Consider the following 18,123-nt stretch of genomic DNA (forward strand, 5'->3'; position numbering starts at 1 on the left):
CAATGAGGTTTTTGTTGTTAATGAGAGGTCGAAGACCGTCTCCATTTCTCTAATTAACAAGAGTGAGGTGCCCAACTTAAGAAATTGTCTGAGTGCTGTGCAATAAATCTAAATCCATCGAGTGTGAATATGTGGGGCTTTCTGTACAGTGTGTGTGTGTGTGTGTGTGTGCATGTGTTTGTATCAAATCAGGACACAACTCTGTATAATGTCATGGGTATGACACAGGTATTACAAGGAGAGGGTGACTTATGAGGACATAACCCATGTCCCCATTTTTCAAAACGCTTATAAATCATACAGAATGAGTTTTTTTGAGAAAGTAAAAATGCACAAAGTTTCCTGTGAGGGTTAGGTGTAGGGTTGGTGAAGGGAGATAGAATATACAGTTTCTACAGAATAAAAACCATTACACCTATGGGATGAACACACTTTACACAAAAACAAATGTGTGTGTGTGTGTGTGTGTGTGTGTGTGTGTGTGGGTCGTACGGGCTGGTCTGCATGGTTGATCCCGGTGAGAAAGAGTGTTTCGGCGATAAAGAGGGAGATGCAGAGGTTCTTGTGGATGGTGTTCCTGTCGCTTTGGAGACCGCGGAAGAAACAGAAGGTGAAGATGCAGATGAGCAGACAGACCAGAGACAGCAAGATCCCGACCCACGTGATGACGTCCAACAGCAGCTTGTGCACCTGGTCTGTTTTCTGAGAAACACACAGAGAGACGGAAGGATGTTAGTCAGGGTTCATATAAGCAGCTACTGAATTAGGTAAAGCATAAAGTGCAAACTTTTCCATGTGATGGAAATAGCAGTGGCTTGTTTGTTGGTTTGCTCGTTGAGTAATGTTTGTTAAAGTTTCTTAGTCTCACCAAGCATTTATCTGATCAAAGATACAGCAAAAAAATTAATTAACCATAAAGTCTTCAGTGTAATATGATGCTTCAGAAATCATTCTAATATACTGATTTGCTGCTCAATTTTTTTATTTATTATTATTATAAACATTTCTGTCACTGAATAAAAAAAAAAGCTGATTGTGAAATTTTTTCTCTCAGTTCTGTAATTTTTTTCTCAGAATTGCATGATTTAAGTCATAAATGTGAGAGAGAAAAATAATCTAAAACCTTTAGATTTCACAATTACCTGTTTTATTTTTTATTTAGTAGCGGAAACTTCCATAGAAAATAGCTGTGCTGCTTGCTATTTTCGTGGAAACCAGTTATAAATTTTTTAATATTTCTTTGATAAATAGATGTTCAGACGAAAAAATAGAAATGTTGTATTATTGTATTTATTATTTTATGTCCTTTATCTTTTCTGTCACATCAATCTAATTTATCCTTTCTGAGTAAAGATACTAATATCTTTAAAAAATAAAAAAAATATTTTCTGATACAAAACTTTTGAAAGATAATGTGCATACTGTATATATAAGTTATTTTTAGCTCTTCAAAAGAATGCAATCACTAGCATCACATTAAATAGATTTTTTTTGTGTGATACATTATTTATTTGTTTGAGTATCCGACTACAAACTTGGTCGAGTTCAGAGAGGAAGATGCATTCATGCATTCTGCTGAGAGCCCAGATTACCTTTTCTTTACATTTAGGCGAGAAATGCACTTAAACATTGATTTTAAAAGTTTTGCAGATTGTCAGTGTGGGTCTGGGTCGGGATGGCCCATTTATTTCAGTGCTAGTGTGAGAAATTTGGAGCACTGCGGCTATGACAAGACTCCGTGTTCAGTGAATGTGTGCAGGCTACAAGTACACACACACTGAATGGTTTTATTAATCATTCATACGTTTACGCAGCATTTATTAATGCAGCCTCAAGGGTGTGGGTCTAAATGATGTGTTTTGAGTGTGTGTGTGTGAGAGAGATTGTTTAAGGTCAATCCTCCCCTCTGCATACAAAATTTACATTTATGTTTATCCTGACCTTTTGCCTTTATGTTTTGTGCATAAATCATTTCGACAGTCTTCTGCTGACATGCACACACAAGCATAAGCATCGTAACATGTTGATGCATACACAATATAGTGGTTCACGCTATATTTAGTCAGAATCTTGCCATGTCATGCTTATTAATTTTTGTCCACTACATGGCATGTAAATTTGTTCAACAAAATTTCTGCTGATAATAATACGCAAAACTGTGTTGTTATTGTTAACTAAAACTAAAATAATTAAAAAAAAGGTTCTGTTGATTGAAATAAACCTAAAATAAAATATGAATCAGAAATCAGAAATGCTGTGGTGGCAACTGACTGAAATTAAGTTAATTAAACTAATTAATCAATTAAAGTTCAAAATAAATTACACCTAATCAGAAAAAAAGGAAAAGAACAAAACAAAACAAAATGAAAGGAAACCTGAAAATATAAAAATAAAGCTATTTCAAAATATCAATTAACATATAGTACTATATAGTATAATAGTAACTATATAGTATAATAATACTCTAATAAGACTTGTGCATAAAAATGTGTTAAACAGTAACAAACCAAACGTTAACAAAGCAGTCTTAAGTCTCTGTGGAATATTTGTAGCAATAGCCAAAAATACACTGTATATTATAGATTTTTTATTTTATGCAAAAAATCATTAGGATATTAAGTAAAGATCATGTTCCATGAAGATATTTAGTAAATTTCCTACTACAAATATGTCAAAACTTAATTTTTGGTTAATAATATGCATTTGCTAAGAACTTCATTTGGTCAAATTTAAAAATGATTTTCTCAATGTTTAGATTTTTTTGCACCCTCAGATTCCAGTTTTTCAAATAATTGTATCTCAACCAAATATTGTCCTATCATAACGTACTCATTTTGAAAAATTTACAGGTTCACATAATTTAGAAAAGTTTCTTTCTCATTTTCGTTCACTGAACAGATCTAGAAATGCAAATCTAGAAATCTAGAAAGTTTGCGACATACCTTGACCTCCACGTGGGCCGTAAGCACTGCGAAGCTGGTGAGGTGTGTACAGGAACAGGAAGTGTGAGTGCGGTTGGTGCCTAATAGCCTGCAATCCTGAGTGGACCAGTATCCGCTCATGGTGCGTTTGGAGTAACTCCAAAAAGAGCAATTCGGATTGAAGTTCTCTTCCGACTGCTGGAACGAGGAGATGCACATCATACACGCTATTATAGTAACACACTCAGAAAAGATCCAGAAACGTAAGCGTATATAATACCTGTATGTGTTTGACAGTGAAGACCACAGGTTCAGACAGGTAGACCTTGTTACTGTCTTTATTAATAGCTGCTGTAATAACAGGTGAGTTGACTATCAGGGAATAGTTTGGATATGCCGCTTCACTTCCCAGACGCACGCTAGCGTTCTCCGTGGACAGGTATTGACCGAGGTTCTTATAGAGAACAAGTGCCAAGCGGATCTCACCTGAGGAATGGAAAACGCAGAAGAGGTCAGTGTGGAAAGTGGTGTGGGATTGGGATTCACACAGCTGGACAGTGGCGCATTACCATTGCGTCCCTGCTGTTTGAGTGTGTTGGAGGAGAGATGAATGGTGTTTCCGCTTTGTCCAGATTGAGGGAAGCTCAGATCCGCCAGATTAACATCTGTGCTCAAACGTGCCACCTCCAGTTCTGCGAAACATAAACATGCACACATTGAAATGCTGCCCCCTATCAGACCGGAGGGGAACTACAAGTCTCGTGTTTTCAAAAAGCATACAGTACATGTAATCTGGATTATTTATCAGATTCCCAAGATTAAGTAATTGTAGTTATATAAGAATTTTAAAATACTGTTATTTACTTACTTTTTTATTGATTGCATTTTTTTTTTCAAACAGTGGCAGTAAAAATAAAACCATAATTTATTGATTCACAGTAATTATTTTAAATGTTCCTTTCTAAAATAGCCTATTTATTTTGATTTGTTGTTTTTAAATGATTTATTAAAATGTTAGGTTTTCATGAATCCTAGTTTGGGAAATTTTGGCAATGTATTTATATCAATGTGATCAAAAGTAATCTAAAAGTAGTCCCATTATGTATATCATCTAAAAAGTGTAATGTAATGTTACTAACACCTATATTTATCATGCATTTTGGAGTAAGTAATGAACTACAATTTGCTGGCTGTGAAACATATTGAAAATTCGGAAAAAACGTTGCCAGTCTATTTATAATTATGACACCAGGTACTCAGAGAAGACAGACCTCTTTTAAAATCTTGAGAGGTTCACGCTGTGGATTCAACTCTGTGTCACCCCTCATTGTAAAACAAATTTATATTTGAGAGCTCATCTGTAAGAACACCCACATTTGCTTCAAGGTAAATTCATGTTAATAACTTAATATTAATTCATCAACGTATGGATTCAGGTCACGGTGGAGGTGAAAGCTACTAAAAAGCTCTCAGTACCAGGGCAGATGGTGTGATGCAGAGACATTAGAAACAGTTCTGTTCATTTTACACTAATGTTATCATTTGTAATTGATTTTCAGTCGAAAAGTGTTTGTCTCATTACTGAGGTGCAGTGTTTAATTTAACAGGCTCTTTAAAGAAAGCTAAAAGATGCTTTGCAAGCCCACACTTCATTACAGCTGGCGAAAGAACAATACAAGAATATTATACTGAAAAACAATTAATTCCCGTGAGATGTTCTGGGTGGAAGTCATAGTGCAAAAATCAGCGCTGATTATTGAAATAAAAGAAAGAAGTAATATTTTTTTTTATTAATCATTCTAATGTATTAAGTATATATTTACTATGATTATTTTTTAATTGTTATTTTATTATATTAAATAGAATAAAATATAGTATAGTTATTTTATATTTGGTATTTTTTGTAGTAATTTTGTTCTTATGTTTTGCCATTTTTATTATTTTAATATTACTATTTATTTTTTATTTCAATCTTGATGAATTTTGTACTTCACATATTTGAATTGAGTTAAGATTTCATCTAATATACTATGTTAGAAATTATGAGTACAATAATAACTAATATACAAAAAAAAAATAAAAAATTCTGCATTGCTTAATAAATGAATGCATAGATTAATAAGTAAGCAGGGTAAATCAAATATATTCCTATATTCCTTAAAACATCTGTAGAAAAATATTTTGACGAATAAACACAAGTTTACACGCAGACAGTTCGGGAATTAAAGATTATTGTTTTTTAAAAGCACACACATGAAAAAGGAAAAAATGTGTGTGCATCCACAAATCAGAGTTTGTGTAGAAAACTCACAAATCTATAAATTAGTGTGTATTGATTGCACTGTATTCACTGTATTGAGACATTTTTTTATTTATTGAGGTAAGTTAAAAGACACCTATGGCCGGCCAAATAGCTTTATAAATTCACTCTGAGACATGAAAGTATGCGTGCGTATGTGTGAACATATTATATGTGAAGTCTACAGTTCCCTTGGGGCAGCCATGAGTTATACAACAGGCGTCTTATGAAGTTATACATCTTTAAATCACATCTATAATCTATGTGTGTGTGTGAGCATTATTAAAATCATTTCCTTCATATCTGCAGGTGGTCTCCAGGCCAAGCAACAGGCGGTTTATGTAATGTTCAGCCCAGGTTTTGTATTATAAAGTATAAAAATACAGCTCCGTGTCAGTCTTCTTCGTGCACGAGTGTGAGTTTTATGAAATACAGATTTTTCAAACTGCACAAAATAACACCCATCTGATTTAATTTAAGAGATGCTACTCTTCTGTCATCGTTACAGTCATTTATTTACAAACCACATCACAGTATACCTTTCTAATAATCAAAACAACATTCGTGGAATTATGCAAGTCAGATGGTGCTAATTTCCTAGTTCTCGAATGAGATGTAACATATTGTATAAACCTCATGACTGATGCATGTGACAGATTTGGAGTGCATTTACCCTCCTCAGACCTCTCATAGAGCTAAACGCACCAAGGACACTTTTTTGATGGGTCTGAGAAAGAATATCCTGAATAAAGGACACATAAGAAAGCATATTTTCAGACAGAAAAGAGAGATACCCACACAGATAACACACAAAAACCTGAAGTAATAAACTCACACACCCTGGGGTAATGATCAGAGGGAAACAGTGTGTGTGTGTGTGTGTGTGTGTGTGAGAGAGAGAGAGAGAGAGAGTGAGAGAGAGAGATCCATAAGGAACAGGACAGCCCAGTTATATAAACCACTTCAAGCACTGCACAGCAGATATGGTGCATGCCTTCAAAGCAGACACACACACACACGCACACACACACACACACACACACACACACACACACAGGCTGCAGGGGTGCTCATACTGTGCTAACCTAATTATCTGAATCTAGTCTTCACAGAAAACTGTGCACAAGTGTAATCTATTAACATGCTCTTTTCAAACCAGACAAGTCGTTCGGATCGTTCTTCTGGTATTCTGTTTTAAAAAGATTTAGAGAGCATCTTTTGTCACCCAAATAAGACAAAATCTGCATTCGATCGAAAAAAAAGCAATTTTCTCCATGCTCTCCGCTCTTTGGTGTACACACTCATTTTACAAGACCGGCTCATAGCATAAAGAAAGCATTAAAGGAAGGAAAGAGCGAGAGGAGGAATACGTTTCTAATTTGAATAAATGGATAATGGTGGGAGATTTTGTCTGCGAGATTAAGATTAGCTTTCGGCTAAAATTTGAGATTGAAGATTAAAAAAAAGAGGAACGTAATGATGAAAAAACTTTTCTTTTTACTGAAAGACGTGTATGCAAAAAAGGATTTGCACTCAGTGCTGAAAAGCATCTAAGAAGTTCTGTATATTCATTGCTTGATTTCTTAAGTCTTATGTAAAAGACAAATAAAATACATTAGATGTGTACGGTTGCATAAGTCCATGTTTCATGCCTGTTGTATTTTCTGGTCTGTTGTACTAAACACTGGAAACGAACAAGCTGAAAAATATTTTGAAGAATAAACTAAAGTGTCTTTCCCCATAGAAACATTTTTTAAACACACATGAAAAATAAAAGTTTTTGATATGTTGTACTAAACACTAATAACTAATTGTACAAAATTATTTCATGATGTACTGTATGTTGTCAGAAATTTGTTATTATGACAATTAATGTACTGTAGGATAAACTGACGCTATACTGTAAATATTGAAATTAAGTTTAATTAACTTACATTTAATTAACTTACATCTTTTAAAATTGTTTAATTATTTTATTATATTTTTAGATTTATTATTTACTTGTATAATTTTTATTAGGTTTTTAATATTTATATTTAGCTTTAATTTATTAGCATTTTAGTTTAAGTAATTTTAGTAGTTAGATTTATTTTATATTTCATTTAGGCAGTATTTAATTATTATTATTATTATTATTTAATTTAGCAATATTTTTATTGTACTTTATTTCAGCTTTCTTTAAAATAATATATCTTTTTTTTGTGCAAATGTTTCATCTAATAGTTTTATTAATTTTTTTATTACAAACATCTAGCTGGACTCTACTCTGTGAGCTTATTTTACCACTGTAATTTCATCATATTACAGTAAACGGTTTACCAGTGCCCAGTTTTGTTTTAGAGGGCTCTTAAATGCCTGAAAAGGATTTATATTTTCCCCTGTCTGCTGTGTATCATCCCAGCCAATGATTACACCAGTGAAGGGTTTCTTGTGACGCCATCAGCTATAGTATTATCCTCTGGTTTCAGAGTGCTACATGGCATTTACGGCTCAGGTGACTGACGCATCTAAGTGCAAATATTGTACACTTCTGAGGGGTTTAGTACCAGAGATGAATGCTAACCGTTAGCTCAGTTAGCAATGCAGCTTTGCATAAAAGAGATCACAGAGATGTCGGTGGAGTTTTTTGATGTTGCTTATGCACTAATGAACCTCTCTCCATGTAAAACATCAAGGCCAAACAACTAAAGCATATGATCAGATGCCGGAAAAACACAAGTGATGAAATACGCAGAGAGAAAGGGGGAAAGCTAGGCTAGAGGGCAATCCCACGGAGAGCTATTTCTCTCAGACGAGATGCATGTGAACTGGCCTTGAGTGGTGGAATAGCGGATAAATTGTTTGCCAGGAACGATAAATTTCCCTCTTTGTGCTGTGAAAGCACTGGAGCAGAATAGAGCAGTTAGCATGGATCTCTGAACACCATCCCCCTTCTTTTCTCTCTTTTGGTTTTCTTTCATTTATTCTCTTCCTCTCCCTTTCATCCTCTCTTTCTGCACTGCTTTTGTCTGTCTCGCTCTCTCTGTCTCGGGTTATGTTCTGTTCATTCTGTCTCCTCCTCAGTTTTGTTCTTCCTGCTGTTCTCATGTCCTCTCTTATTACGTTTCAAATCTTTGCCACCGGCTCCCTCACTTTCTTCCTCTCTCTATTGTTTCTCTGTCAGTGTTAATAGTAGAAATTAAAGGAAGAGTTCTTCAAAGAATGAAAATGCTGTCATCATTTACTCAACTTCACATCTCTCCAAACCTGCATAAAAAGAGGAATTCTGAGGACTGTATATTAGTTTCTCAGCACAGTTATCAGGGACTGGAGCTTGCACGCTTTAAAAAGGCTGCACATGTATCAAATATAATATCAGAAATGTCTCACACATTTTAAAGAATTGCAAAGTTGTTTTTCAAGTGAGCCAGGAAGGCCCTCTCAAAATAAACAGGTGCATGTCATTCCTGCTTTTCTTCTGTGGTAAAAAACTAAAAAAATAAATAAAAAGAAGATCTGTTTCCCGTTGGGCCAGAGAGTCCGTCACGCACAGCATGTCTTAAAGAAAAGCTGACATTGTGAACATTTTGATTTTATTATTAGTGTTGTTTTGGAGGATAATGTCATGAATGTGTTTCTACATTAATGTGTCTTTACATTAAGTTTCGGACAATAAAAAGAAACTTTTTCCAGTAAATTTCCCACGGAGATAAAGATGTTGGTTGCTCAACAGTCACTGGTCATTGTGTAAATAGAAAGAATAATGCATTATTCTGCAGTTCCTATGTGTGTCCTAGTGTATGTGTGTGTGTGTGTGTGTGTGTGTGTGTGTGTGTGCATGAATGAGCTCATGGTTTTGAGTGATTGTTGCAGCTATAAAAGTATTTATTAGAGTATTTATATGTACATTTTCTGTTACATTTCTAGAGAGATAGAGAGAGGTTGCGCTTGTTTTGATGCTGTCTTTAATGTGCAACATTATTTTTAGCATTGGTTTGAATATTGATTATAGATTAGATTCATTTTTCTTACAGTTTCACAGCGCCCATTCATTCCTGAACGGCTTGAAGGAATCTGCCTCCTGCCTGCACTGACTGACAGACGGCTTGCTGGAGCATTCTACAATTAACACAGCAATGGCTTCAAATGTCACGTTTGAATGCTCGTATTGATCAAGAATTATAAATACCATCAAGCTGAAAAATGACGCCGTTTTGAGCGCATGCTTTCTCTGTATCTGCGGCAGTCCTGCGTCAGTCAGTACACATTTTGACCACTTCTGTCTGTTTATTAAGATGAGGCATGGATTCCTCTGCATGAGTCAGACAGAACGAGACCCCCTGTGTGGAGCGCTCTTGTGTTTTGCACAGACATGCTTCGTTACATCTAGCTCGAGTGCACTTGAAGCCTGTGTCCCTGCTGTTTACCTCTAATGTGATAATGTGTTTTTTATGCATCAGGCCATACGTATGAACCACTAGCAGACAGGGTTTATGTGCATTTCTTTTTTACAGAAAGAGAGAGAGAGAGAATAATAATAATATCTCATGACAATATCACAATATCAAATCACACACAAAAAGTTACTCTTTTTGCAAAACACAATGCTGAAAACACTAATCTAACTATATGGCGGTAATATTAGAATTAATTTTACATTCACATGCTCAAGAATTGCATTTTGCATTTGAATAACTTTTGTATTATTACAATACAAAATAAAACATTAAAACGTAGCGTAATAATTAAATAATAGATTCTGTAAATTATACATTGAAAATCTTTAATGCATTTTTGGAAGTGTTCAAAATGATTAAAACCCCTTTGTGATGTTTTGAAGATTAATGCAGACTATGCAAAGAAACTGTGAAATTATTATTATTTTACGTAAACCGTAATATTTTAATGGTTCTTCTGTAATGCTGATGATTATTGTGCTCTTTATTTTCACCCAGTACTAATATTTTGGTAAATATTTAGGCTAGGCAAATTTCTGAACATTAATTAGGAAACACTGGTTCAGTAGATAGAAGTTTTTGCATGTAAAAAAAAAAAAAGATATTTAGCTTTTTCAAGATTGGGAACATTCTAGACATTTCTGTAACATTCTAGAATATTCACTTCTGAAGTTTTGGACGACTCATTTTTGTTAAACTGTTGTTGTTAGCTCAGTATTATGCATGTTGCATGAGATTTCCGTATTAAGCATGTTAGACTTCATATTAAAACATTCACAATGTAATTAATCAGCTTGTGCAAACAAACATGGTTTCTTTATCCAAAAAGAAAAAAAGGTTTTATCCATCTGTTTTTTAACTTAATTTATTTGTCTCCTCGTGACAGGAGAAATCAAAACATGCAACTGGAGACACAAAGATGAAATGTGCATACTTATTACATCACGAGAGCGGCTTTGGTAAACTCACGTATGTTGTCGGTGCTCTCCTGTATAGTGTCGGTTTTGAGGAGGTTGTCTGCGAGCATGAAGGCACCCGTCTCCACCGTGTCCAGCAGCATGGTTGCACATCGCAGCTGCTCGGCCACAGAGAGCTCCCTCCAGGCCGCCTGGGATCGCACCTGCAGAAGGTTATTCACCGTTTCCACCATGGCCTGCAGAAGAGAGCAAAACAGAGACGTCATTGCTCTGGAGGCGAGGGACGACTTCTGAACCCATGCACATACATTCTGACATCTGAACTTCACAGTAAGGACATATTTCCCAAAGTGCACACTTCTCCAATAAACCATTTCTCTTCCACTTTCACCCGCACTCACACACTACACGGTTTCTGTGCTGGAATATAACCCTGTCAAACTGAGGAAAAATCCACAGGGAGTGTGAGACATTGTGGAGATGAAAGAAGCTGTCATCACACACACACACACACATGCAAACACAAGGCAAGAGGTAATTAATGGCTCCATACGAGCACTATATAGAAAAAATGAAATGTCTCGGCTGTGTGGCGGAAACTAATATAAGGGACTAAAAAAGTCATTATTAAGATATTAAGCCTTTTAAATTTTGGCAGTGAATATTATCACAGGGATATTAAAACCTCAACCTTGATATACAAATGAAGGTTTAAGACTTTAAGGTGGTAGTTTATTAAAAGGCTTGCTGAGTATATCACGACACATTACAATCTTGCTTTTCATTTGAAAAAGTGCATATGCAACATAAACATATGGACTGCAATGATATACACAAAGCAGGCCAAATATATTTGAAACAATGATTCCAGGTCAAATTCCTTTTATTTAAATTAAATCAAGTTCATAACCTTGCATTGTTATTCATTCCCATAATATCTGTGGCGAGGAGATACGTGATGTAATTAACATCTCTCGCTGTAGTGCACTCATCCGTAGGGATGGACAGAGGGATGTTTTGTCATTTGTCTTTAAATTGCTGAAGGATAATCTGGTCATTGGGTTGAATCATTCTGCCCCAGTTACAGTAGAGCGCTGTGTGTGTGTGTGTGAGTGTGTGAGAGAGAGACAGAGTGTGTTAAAGGCGGGATGAGTATATTCATTTTGACACCACTTAAGTAATGACCCTTTTATGAGAGAGAGAAAAAGGACAGACAGAGATGAGAGACGATTGGGATAAAAGGTAAAAAGGAAGAGTTATATTTACTTCCTCACAAAACTGCTTCTGAAATCTACTGACAAACTGTGTCAAGAGGTCAGGGGAAAGTGTGTGTGCATGTGTGTGTGTGTGTGTGTGTGTGTGCACATGGGGGCTCGTACTGTGGAAACAGATAAGAGATTTTTTTTTTTAACTCTTCTTATATTCTGTTTCCTCACACACACAGCAGCAATACTCTCCGCAGACTTGGTAAATGGAGCAGAACTGAAGTGCTTTGAAGCTGAGGAGGTAATCCAGCATGAAGAAACACACACACACACACACACTGCATTACATATTAGATGACCACTGAGAATCCATATTTGCTTGATGTCAGCACCGGGAGATTTCAGACAGTTGTCACCGAATCCTGTAATTCTCTCTGTCTAAATCAGCACGATCATCTGATGTTTGGATAGACTCATTTCATCTCAGCAGAGTATTTGAAAAAGCACCTCGGACTAATGTTACCTAATGGTGTGTGTGCAGGATCATGCAAAATGAATAGTTTTTGGTTATCAATGCAGTGATAATATATGTGATCCTGGACCACAAAGCAGTCATAAGGGTCAATTTTTAGAAATTTTGATTTATACATCAAGCTTATTAAATAAGCTTTTCATTGATATTATAGGAAAATATCTGGCTGAGATACAACTATTTGAAAATCTAGAATCTGAGGGTGCAAAAATCGAAATATTGAGAAAATCACCTTTAAAGTTGTTCAAATGAAGTTTTTAGCAATGCATGTTACTAATCAAAAAAGTTGTAATAGTATATTTACAGCAGGAGATTTAATGTGTGTGTGTGTGTCTGTGTGTTTATCAGTCGCCTGATGTGACACTGCTGACCGGTGCGGACATCACTACTGCTTTCTCATGAGAAAAAAATTGCTCTGCTTTTATAAATGCAAAAGAAGCAGCCCACGGGCACAAGTGCAGACGCACAGACACACACACAGCCAATATGATTCATATGCTATGACACATAAAGCTGCACACAAGTATAAAGCAGTCTTATGTTGAAAACTTTACATCTATGTAGATGCTAAAGTGATATGGAACATGAATTAGAAAGGAATATATGTGTGTCTACACACACACACACACACATGACATAGCTAGGACAGAATGAAATACCTGTATGAAGAAACGGCACGATCGCTCTCTCTTCTGAAGCTGAAAGACACAATATTAAAACATTACAATAACAATAACTACACACGAAAAATCACAGCACACCTGTAATCATTCAGAGCCCAATAAGAAACAAAGCCTAATTCGCTGAAACCATCTACAATCATTTACTAATACATAATTAAGGAATCATGATTCTTTTATATGTATCAGAGAAACAAAAATAATCTGTTACTGAGTTACTGTTACCATAGCCACAAGACATTCCTACATGTCTGCCAGGGCAACAATACTGTAAATATACAAACAAACACCAGTGGGACGTATAAAGTCTGAATGAAGCAGAGGTTTCGACTGTGTCTGATTGCAGATGAGCTGATGTTTGTGTAATTGATCACTTTAGCTAGATGCTGGTAATAGGAAACTGGCTGTTTAGAGTTAGTAAAGTGATATTCAGGCTCTGCACTGTTCGGCTGGCTCCTGAGAGAATGAATGAGATTCACTGCTCTAGATTTAGACACATTGAATGTGATGTGTGTAATAAAAAATGTATACTTTCTACTATTGCAGCTCTATGCGGAGAGCTGTCTGTTGGGGTCAAGCCCTTATGACATTCTCATCTGGTTTTTGCTTCGGCATCCAGGTTTTGCCTGGACTAAAATAATTTGATTTAAATTAAATTTCAAACTAAAACATAGAAATGTATTAATATGATCATGAACCGCAAAGGTCCAGCCAGATGCAAAGAACGACGGGAAAATTCATTGAAAAATGAAAAATTCTTGAATTGTGCAGTTTTAATGCTGACTTCTAATGCTAATGCTAACTTAATGCTAGTGCAAAGTTATTAATGCTCTCAGCATATATGACATACAGTAGTTTGGGTTTTGTTTAGAATGAATGGATGTTAATTATCTTTAACATGCCATCACCAGTTTAATATAGCTTTAACCTAGTAATAGTTAAACTTGTGCCAAATATTGTTGTGTAAAATATTACTGTAAACTACTACTTAACACTGAATATATTGCATGATACTTGCAATTTGTTGGTTCTCTTAATGTAAATTATTTTATTGGATAAATATGCACTGGCATCAAACAGGCATTTTAAAAATATTTGTAAATAAGTGATAATCATTTATAAAATGTAGAATATTTAAATGTACTGTATGTAGTCTCTGACAGAGACTCTATATTTTCAGCTGAGCAAATTAAAGAATATTTATATTCTGATGACATAATTGCAACTAGCACTGGGAACCGGGACCAAGATCAAGCTTATTAAAGAACAGCTCTGATGTAATATCAAATTTAGCATTTTTATTCAATTTATTTTAACTGTTTAGTATATGTCTTAATATATTGTCTTTATTTTGGCTTTGTTTAAAGCATTCTGAAACTACATTGTGACATCAATATCATCAAACGGAATCATGACATAAATGTATCGTCAAACGGAATCATGACATAAATGTATCGTTACATTCCTAGTTAGCTGCATCGTAACATTTTCACTAAGTATTGTTTCTTAAATTCACAGACATGTGACTTTTTTTGGTCATGAACTATCAGTTCTTTGATATGCATAATAAATATATTTGTCTGCATTAGATGTCTGACTGGACGTTATTTATGTTTCTCACAAATTCATCCGTGCATTTGTGTATTGCTGTGCGGTCAGCGTGCTCGTTTCACCCCTTTGAAGTTTTTTTGTGTGTGTGTGTGTGTTGTTCTTTTATGTCGGGGGCTTCTTTTGTTAATTGCAAAAACTCACCGGGGCTTTATGAGCTGTTTTAATATGTGTGTCCATATTTAGAAGAGTGTGTGTGGGTGTGTGAGTGTACGGATTTCTGTCTATCGAGCAGTAGCTGTTTTTAACCGGATGTTTTCCCATTTGGGCCATAAAGTCTTTGATCTGTAGGCTGCCACATGTTTACAGCCTAAAACACTGTACTCTGCACATAACTGGAGCACGACTTTCTCTCCCACTCCTATTCGCACAAAAATACACATTGCTTTCTCAAACATAACAAAAATGGCAATGTTATTAACGTGTAATAAACATGTAATAATTGTGTAATTACTACTGCACAGTGATCGTGGTTTATTAACAGCACGGATACCTTGTTTAGGCTCCGTGCCGCTGTGTCTTTTCCCCCCGGGGTGAGATTTCGCAGCTGTACATCCAGTAGCTCCACCAGTTGTGCCATGGCTTTGACTGTAGATGGGACATCCCCGGGTCTCAACTCTCCCTTCGTCTGTTCAGCCAACTCTCGTGCTACTATAGCAGCCGTTTCTCCCGATCTCATCTACAGACAGAGAGAGAGAGAGATGTACGTGGGCATATTGCTCATCACACTTTACACACACATGCACACACACACACACACACACATGCCAAATGATTACAAGATGGTCTTTGTAATTTTGCCGCAAAGTGAAATACATTGCTTGACAGTTGAATTTAGACTCATTTTGTTGTGCACTAAAGCAGTTTTGCTGCAGGCTGCTCTTTGTGATAAGCTTTTGAGCCTTCCGTTAAAATACCTTCAGGCCAAATTATGCTTTATTAATATATTTGCTATAGGCATATCGCTCTCCGCTGAATTTGCCATTAAGCCATTAGCTTATTTCCCATGGTGCCATGTTTTTACTCACTCTCTGAGTGATGTGATTGGTCCATGGTGAGGTGCAGTTGCTCAGATCGGGTCCCTTCGGATCCCAGTAGCCAAGCAAACAATTAAACGTGGCTACACCTGAAAAATAATAATAAAGAAAAACATGAGAACAGCACACACACATATTCGCTCAGACATATGCACATAGCCTTTCAATTGGTGTCAAAGCAAACACACACCCAAGCAGGGTGAGAGATTTACAAGCGGTACATAATGTGTCAATCAACAGCTGGCAGCTGCCCACATAATGAGATGGCACTGACAGAACACCTGAACAAGCTAACCGCAATGACAGGAAAGACAGTTTTTTAAAGAGGTGAATACATTCCCCTCATAACTTTTACACGTTCATATCCATATACAGTGGCTTGAACAAGAATTTGACATTTTTCAATCACACTTAAATTAAAATTCTGTCATCATTTACTCCCCCTCTTCTTGCTCCAAACCTATATGCTGCTTTGCATCCATGGAACTCAAAGGGATATTTCAAAAGAAAGTTAATGCTCCTCTATTTTGTTTGTTTTGTTTTTTTACAAAATGAAACTGGATGGTGACCAACTAGCTGCAAAAATTACAAAAAAGACAATGAAGTTTTCCTTTTGGCTTCCAAATCTCCTGAAGCATTGAAGAACAACCAAAAATGTCATATTTCATTAGTTATTAATATTAGTAAGCAATAATCTGCTCATCCAGGGCAGCTCTTAAATTGTATTCATGTTTATGTATATTCATTTACTGGCCTTTTATTGTTTATGACTATTGGTTGCAACTGACCTCTTAAACACTTAGATATTTCTCAGAATATCTTCTTTTATATTCCATAGAAGAAAGAAAGTCAGAAAAGTTTGGAACCACATTGGGGTGCAAATAATTTTTGGGTGAACTATCATTTTAAGTCAATGTGAAATGTTTTGCAAATGCTTTTAAAATCTCTATCTTTCTAATAAATTACACTTTGGTTTGGAATTTTGTTATATACTTTGGAGACATTCTCACATTTTTAGGGAACACTTTATTTCGGTTGAATAATAGATTACTATGTAATTATTTGTACTGTGAGAATTCCTATTGTTAAACATAATTATAAAGAATACTAATGATGAGTTTAGCTCTAAACACTGGGATGATAAATTAATTACGGGTTTGAATTACGAATTAATTCTTTCATTCATTTTATCAGGAGCTTTGTTGAACTGTTGAAGTGTATCAGATCTTTCCTAGGAGCGCAACACACACACAAACACACATTCACACACACACACACACACACATACATACATATACACATGCACATGCATGCACAGACACGCACACACACACACACATACATATACACACGCACACACATGCATGCACAGACACACACACACATACATATGCACACACACACGCACGCACACGCATGCACAGACACACATACACACAGCTAAACCTAAGAGTTGATGTATTCAATACACATTAAACAAAATAAACCTCCGTGCACACACACTGCCCTTAATAATAGATGAATCTCTCTCTTACTAACCTATGGTGCCAGGTGGGCATGGTTGCTTAGCAAGCTGTCCCTGGTGTGTCCGTGGCCAGGAGATTTCAGCAGTGAGACGTGGGGTGCAATAGTCAACAGCGACTGGAGTCTGGAGGGATGGAGGTGACCGTGTCAGGGCTTCTGGGAGGATGTTGTTATGGCGGCGAGGCGGAGCCATGGTTGTTGTTGTCGTAGTTGTGAGGGAGGGGCGGAGCGTGCCCGTATATGGGCGTGGAGGAGTTGTGGAGCTGCGTACTGGAGGAAGTGCATCAGGAAGCAAGACTGAAGAAGGAGGATCTGCAAGAAAGAGAGAGAGATTTAACACTTACAATAGAAAATAACGTGACCTGTCGCAATGCTATATGTCAATTTAGATATCATAGCAAAAACTGATATTCGATTAAAACACTCCTTTATATAAAATATAGATAGATAATGGATGGATGGATGGACGGACAGACAGACAGATAGATAGATATACATTTTATTATTAATTAAAAAGCCATTTATCTGTCAATTATATAGCAATTAAAATACTTCACTTATTTACATTTCACCTTCTCTTTTAACATTTTATTTTAATTTCAACAGCCGCTGTTTAAGCACGGACATTTGCACAAAAAGTACTGCTAAAAGAGAGACATCTTCAATCTCAGTCTCCCTCTCTCTCGGCATCTCTGCTGTTTCAGGGATGACTGGATGAGTCAGGTTTCTGGAGTGTGTTTGTGTGTGTAAATGTGTGTGTGTCTTTGTGCCCTGTGCAGCAGTTGGGAGTGTATGTTTTGACAGGCCCGATCCCTGAGTGCAAGGACTTCAGAGAGGCAAAGATAGATGATGTTTAAAAGTCATAACTCCCCACTGGCATGCTCTGTTCCTGTCTGTCTCTCTCTCAAACACACAAGCACACACCTGAGGGCCTGAATCAGGCATATAGCAGTCAAATGCATAT

The 18,123-nt window shown here is 36.1% G+C and overlaps 1 protein-coding gene across 1 annotated transcript in view; it reads right to left on the reverse strand.

Annotated features, from left to right (window-relative positions):
• The window catches only part of LOC113108318 (adhesion G protein-coupled receptor L3-like), a 61,852-nt gene that overhangs the window by 17,914 nt on the left and 25,815 nt on the right, over nucleotides 1-18,123 (reverse strand). Inside the window, exons 6-14 of the mRNA XM_026271284.1 lie at nucleotides 17,175-17,471; nucleotides 15,627-15,724; nucleotides 15,092-15,277; nucleotides 12,970-13,008; nucleotides 10,626-10,809; nucleotides 3,491-3,613; nucleotides 3,202-3,407; nucleotides 2,943-3,119; nucleotides 493-702 (exon numbers count right to left, since the gene is read on the reverse strand). Of these exons, the coding sequence (XP_026127069.1) occupies nucleotides 493-702; nucleotides 2,943-3,119; nucleotides 3,202-3,407; nucleotides 3,491-3,613; nucleotides 10,626-10,809; nucleotides 12,970-13,008; nucleotides 15,092-15,277; nucleotides 15,627-15,724; nucleotides 17,175-17,471 (1,520 nt within the window). The remainder of the gene's footprint in view (nucleotides 1-492; nucleotides 703-2,942; nucleotides 3,120-3,201; nucleotides 3,408-3,490; nucleotides 3,614-10,625; nucleotides 10,810-12,969; nucleotides 13,009-15,091; nucleotides 15,278-15,626; nucleotides 15,725-17,174; nucleotides 17,472-18,123) is intronic.

This window comes from Carassius auratus, chromosome 1, assembly GCF_003368295.1.
Source record: "Carassius auratus strain Wakin chromosome 1, ASM336829v1, whole genome shotgun sequence".
In the NCBI taxonomy this organism is placed as follows: domain Eukaryota; kingdom Metazoa; phylum Chordata; class Actinopteri; order Cypriniformes; family Cyprinidae; genus Carassius; species Carassius auratus.